This window comes from Cyprinodon variegatus, unplaced genomic scaffold (genome assembly GCF_000732505.1).
Source record: "Cyprinodon variegatus isolate N-32 unplaced genomic scaffold, C_variegatus-1.0 Scaffold521, whole genome shotgun sequence".
In the NCBI taxonomy this organism is placed as follows: domain Eukaryota; kingdom Metazoa; phylum Chordata; class Actinopteri; order Cyprinodontiformes; family Cyprinodontidae; genus Cyprinodon; species Cyprinodon variegatus.
In genome coordinates, this window is record NW_015150974.1 from 445,609 (window position 1) to 451,409 (window position 5,801).

The 5,801-nt window shown below is 37.1% G+C and overlaps 1 protein-coding gene across 4 annotated transcripts in view; it reads left to right on the plus strand.

Moving 5' to 3' along the window:
- The first annotated feature begins 1,095 nt into the window (after positions 1-1,095).
- Positions 1,096-5,801, plus strand: part of LOC107095054 (CUGBP Elav-like family member 2) — a 40,160-nt gene continuing 35,454 nt past the window's right edge. For 2 of the 4 annotated variants that reach the window (XM_015391017.1, XM_015391018.1), the window contains exon 1: positions 1,097-1,327. In XM_015391017.1, the coding sequence (XP_015246503.1) occupies positions 1,215-1,327 (113 nt within the window). In that variant the 5' untranslated portion in view covers positions 1,097-1,214. Of the gene's footprint in view, positions 1,328-5,801 lie in introns of all 4 variants that reach the window. The other 2 variants (XM_015391019.1, XR_001481714.1) reach the window with 2 other exon arrangements.

Genomic DNA, 5,801 nt, shown 5'->3' on the forward strand with positions numbered 1-5,801 from the left:
AGCTTAGTCCTATTTCTCGCCTAGACGTGGCTATGGGTCAATTTTTTTTAGTGTGACTAAGTGTATGAGCTTTCTTTCCTCTCTTTGACATGAAAACTAGCTCAGAGCTTGTCTGCTCAGTTGTTTATTTCCCAGATAGAGTCACCTGAGGAGCTAGTTTATTGTCGTACATCTACGTATTTTTGTATGCCTGCTTCTATCTCTCGCTCACACTGAGCCTCGTTCTGCTGAAAGTTTCTTCCTGTTAAAATGAATGTTTTTTTTTTCTCTCCACTGTTACTACTGTACATGCATGCTTAGTTGGAGGGATTGCTGAAGATAAACGACACAATCCAGGAGAAAATCGTCACTGCAGGCTCATCAAGGAGGATCACGTCCTGCAAGTCAATGACTTAATGCAATCAACTGGTTTTCCTTGATAGAAACGTATTACCAGTCTGACTGTATTGTCTCTGTAAAATTCCTTGACTTGAGCCGAATTGTATATTTGTGCTATACAAATAAACAGAACAGAACTGAATACATTGGAATTTTGCAGCAAATACCGATAAAATTAATTAGAAAAGGTTTATGTAAAGTTGGGAACAATTTTATAAATCGTTGTTGTTTTTAACTAATTGGCTAATGGGAGAAAGGAACATAAAGTTTATTGTTGATTCCTCAGTCATTATTTTCCACAGACTCTTTGTATGACTGATGAAATCAATTATAATAATTAGTTTGTAGAATACAGATGCTTCACTGCTGGCCATCATTAGTAGCAACATTTCTAATTCATTTCAGCATCCAAAGAATCGTGTCATAGAACCAGGAACGTGCCGAGATGAGATCTTCTGGCAGCTCAGCTGACGTTTCCTCATATTCCCCTCCTCTAGGCTGACAGTGGGAATCCATCACCCATGGTCAATTTTCAGAAGTTTTCCAAATATAAGTTTCTATTAGTGCAAGAGTGCTGCCATGGACACAGCTCTACAGCCTGAGAGCCGGGCTGCCGCAGGCGGCACAATGCATTAGCACAAGATGAGCTGTCAGAGAGGATTATTTCAGCCACCACAGTCAGCGAAGGGGGTGGGTGCTGCTCTGCTGCACTGAAGCAAGGAGAAAGAGTGGGTGGGAGTCAGATAAAGGAAAAGGAATCACACAGATAGAGGAAAGAGCGGAAAGAGTGAAAAAGTGTCCATTGCACAGGTTGGATTTTCTTTTCCAGAGCACCGATGTTGGAACACTCCTCTGAGCTGGCCCTGGTGCAGAGTCTGTATGCCAACAGCATGCGCTGCCCCCCCTCTGCGGCCGGGATCTCTGTCAGGAATGAGGACCTGTCTATGAGGTACGTTTGGGGCTGGCCCCCTCATTCACTCCTGGATAAGCTTTTGTGGAGCAGTCTGTATTTGGACTGCCTCTTTGTCTGAGCTGGATTTTGTCACAGGATGTATTGTTTCCAGTTGAGCGTTCTCCCATGCAATGGCTGGAGGCAGGATGGTCTCTTTGCTGTGTTTCCATAAGTATGTGTCATCTGATTATACAGGGTTTAGTTTTTAAATCAACTAATTACCACACAGGAAACGAAGAAAACAAAGAGAAAACTGTTTTTATTTCAGCTCCCAAGCGTTGAGCTTTCGGTTTCAAGTTCTTCAGGGAATCTAGTTGAATAAAACAACAAAAAAACAAGGATGAATATAAGAAACATGAGATCAACAAAGGCCCTGCTGTTCAGTCTGTTAACAAAATATGTTATCCGTGAATAAGAAGAAAACATTTCCATGGAAATCTGCAGGAGTGAAGCCAAAAGGCAGAACCAGGAGCAGTCAGTATTTATCTGGACACAACAGATCTCCTGCATCATGCATCATAAGATGTAGTCCACCCTCTCCATTTTGAGAACCCTTTAGCTGCTCTTCAAGTAATTCCATAAAAAGACAGTTGTGAAAGAAAAGTGTGCTTTTAGGAGCTGATTGTCGAGGCTTGAAGCTGACCTAGTTTTACTCCCTGCAGCTTGTGATGAAGTAGAGCGAATTGAAATGCACTGCTGCTGCTACAGATGATGATGATAAAGATGATGGTGGTGATGAGATTTTCAAGTTTAACTGTACGAACAGGAAGTGTTTGATGTAAACAACGACCAAAAAAAATGACTCCATGCAAAGGATTAAGATGGGATTACAGTAGTAATAATCTGAGATTAGGAATCAAGTATTAGAAGGTGCTGGCAGCTAAACATGGAGGGCCTCCAGCATCAGTCATCCCATAGAGAAGCAGATGCTTTGTTAAAGCAAATCAAAAACCTGCACCTTTATTTGCTCTCTTTCCAATCTGCTCAATTATGTATTTTTTCTTTTACATAAATACCGATTGTTTTTCTTTTTTTTTAGGACATTTTGTACAATTCCCACAGTTTTTCAACCTCTACACTGCAAAAAATGTAAATCTCAATAAGTCATTTTTTCTTAAAGTAAATGCTTTTTCTCTTGAATTGAGAAGGTAAATGCCAATCAAACAAGACAATTTACATTTAAAATAAGAAAAAACAATTGCATTGTCTTATTTCAGGTGCATATTATCTAATTATCTTATTTTAAGAGTAAAAATGCTCATTCCATTGGCAAATTATCTCATTTACCTACTTAAATTACGGCTAAACACACTTAATTTCAGACATTTTTACCTATTTCTTGATACTGCTAGTGGTTTTCTATTCTTTCAAACTTTTTTTTTTACTCCAGTATGCCGTTTAATTATAACAGTTCAGCATTACTGTCTTTTCTCAGACATGTTTTTTTTTCCAGTTTCACTTTGAAAATGTTTTCTTTTTCATATCATTTCGAAACCTGTGTACCTGTAAGCTTTCTTCTGTTTTTGCCAGATCTGAATTCCCTCAATGTGGTACAATAAAGGTATTTCTTTTCTATTATATGAATGTACCCCCCTCCCTCCTTCCTAGAACTAATTATGTAAACTCTTCTAATGGGTTTAGATTATTGTATTTAGCCTCCATCTTGATGAAACCTGATTCTCCAGAGAGGTTTGATAGCCTTTTTATAGCAGCCCCTCCAGCCTTTATAATGTTCATGCAGGATCATCTGCTTCTTTGTACATATAGCAAAATACTTTGCATTATCACACCATGCACAACAAACCTCTTTATAAGCACTATTTATTTATTAGAGCATGCTCAAAGCCAGTGCCAGGTTGCCTTGAAATTGCTATGGATACGTGGATTAAGTCGGCTTTCATAAATGGGCTGTTTCTTAACGCCGGCTATGAATAATATTTTAGGACTGTGCAGCTGCTGGAGCAATAATGAATGGTTCGATAATTAGCCTAAAAAGCCTCCTGTCTCTCTGCTGTGGCAAACTGCACTTGACAACGACCCCACGTCTCTCTCTCTCTCCCCCCGCCCTCCTTTTCCATTCGCCCCCATGTTCAGAGGGCCTCGCCCTGCAAATCCAGCACAACAAAGAAAGATAGGCTCCCCCTCCCCCAGAGAAACTACAGCCCAACCCCGGCACAAAGGGGATATGACCTGTGACACTGGGGGGGGGACAAGAAAAACTGCATTTCAGCTATTTCACTATTGGTGTTTCTGCAATCGAAACTGTAGAACAAGCTGGAAACTGTGGATGACTAACAGGAAAACCTGATATGATGTAAAAACAGAAAAAACAATTAAAAAGCAACTGATACTAAAAGTTAAAATACCCAGTCACAGACATCTCTACATGTTTTGCTTTCTTTTTTAGGGGACATTTTATTTAGTGCCTATTAGTTTACTCTAACACACAAATTAGATAATATTCTGATAAGATCATAATTTAAAATACAGCTTTACCCATTCAGGTACAAAGCGTCCATGTTTGTTTAAACACCAACATTTTCTGCTGCATCTTTTTGTCTCTGTGTTTGCAAATTATCATGGTATTTTTTATTTATTTTAAGATGCCCTGAAAAAGTATCTTTTTTTTTTTTTTTTTTTACATATTTTATTAAATTGCAAGCAAAAAAAATCAATTTATGGTACCAAGACTGAAATAATCTATTGGATTATTTCAGATTAATCAATTATTGATCTTTTTTCAACTCTTTTAATAATCTTAGAATGGTAACCTGAAATATGTAGATGCTAGAAAATTACATCAGCTTAAAGAATAAACCTTCAGAGCAGTTAGTAATCCAAAACTAATTGTAGAAAAAGATACATACATTTTGCAGGTGAGATTAAAATAATTTACTGCTAGATAAATCTAAATAGCTGCAGCCATAGAACATTATTTGACTGAATTCCTTTAAATTCACTAAGTGGTTTCTGGTAAAACTATATTTATTCTTAATTACAGCAGTAACTTTTTCGGGGTACCACCGGTATTGATTGGACTTTGACTGGGCCATTCAGCCACAATAAAGATTAAATAAAGTAGAGCCAACCTGAAGCCAAATTCATTATTGTGTAAAAATAAAACCCGATGAATGGTTTAGGGTTGTTTCTCTGTTGCAAGGCTCTCTGGAAAAGCAGAAAACATTTATCTTATGCTACATCATCTAACATGTTCTCTGTAGTGATGCCCTTTATTTATTTCCACTCATCTTCTAAACTCTGACCAGCTGCACTTAGCCTACTGAAGATAACCTTCCCCACAGTATGATGTTGTCACTGCCATGCTTTACCACAGGGACGCTGTGTTCACGGGGCTCTGTGGGGTTTATTTTCTTCTACTTTTTCTTTCACATTCAGGATGGCTTTGCACTCCATGCATAAAGAGAAGATTTACAGAACCCATGACAAAAAGTTGTCTAATCAGCAGGAGTTGTGGATATTTGCAGCTCCTCCAGTGTAACCATGCGCCTTTTGTTTGCCAATGTGCAAAATTATTTCAGTTTTGAGATAACAGATTGAATAGTTTATCAATGAGGCCTCCAAACCCTTCTTTAAACTTCTCCAATAAATCATTCCTTTAAATATGGTCTTTATAATACAATTTTTTTTTCGACAAACCCCCTGGCCTTTTACGAACAATGGACTACTATTGAAATCAGAGGGAGATGAATGTAGTTGCTAATGCTGAAACTTATGTTGGGATCATTTTGGAGATTTATATAAATAAATAACACACTGTTTAGATTTGTTTTTGTTGTTTTTTTTTGTATTGTTTTCTTTCTTTCACAATCAACTTGGGTTCTCTAATACAATAATAATAATAACAGTAGACATTGATTGTTGTTATTAGATATGTAGATGTTCAAATGTTTTTCAACTTAAAATTCTACAAATAACTTCTCCTGATCCGTTTGTGCTGATTAGGGCTACCTAATTTTTTTTTTTTTTAAAGTTAACTGAATTTTTAATTTTATTTCAGTATAATATGATAAAAAAAAGTCAGAATTCTGACTTTTTTCTCAGAATTCTGACTTTAATCTCAGAATTTTGGATTTTAATGTAGATGGGCCCCATGAAGGAAGAGATGTGGGAGCACTCAGCTTCACTGACAAAGATGTGAGTATTTGGGAGGAACAGGAACACACTGGTGGAAAATTACGGAATTAGGTGACTTTTTACGTGATGCTATTTAACACAAATATGCTATTTAATTAATGGAAGGGCAGACGGAGATTATAACAAGAGAGCTAGTTTATTCTCTAAAACAGACATGGCTACAGCTTAATGCTAACATGTTTGTTAGCTGTAAGAATTCAATCAGAATTCTGAGATTAAACTTGAAATTCTGGGAAAAAGGTCAAAATTCTGAGACAAAAGTCAGAATTCTGAGATTAAAGTTAGAATTCTGAGATTAAAGTTGGAATTCTGAGAT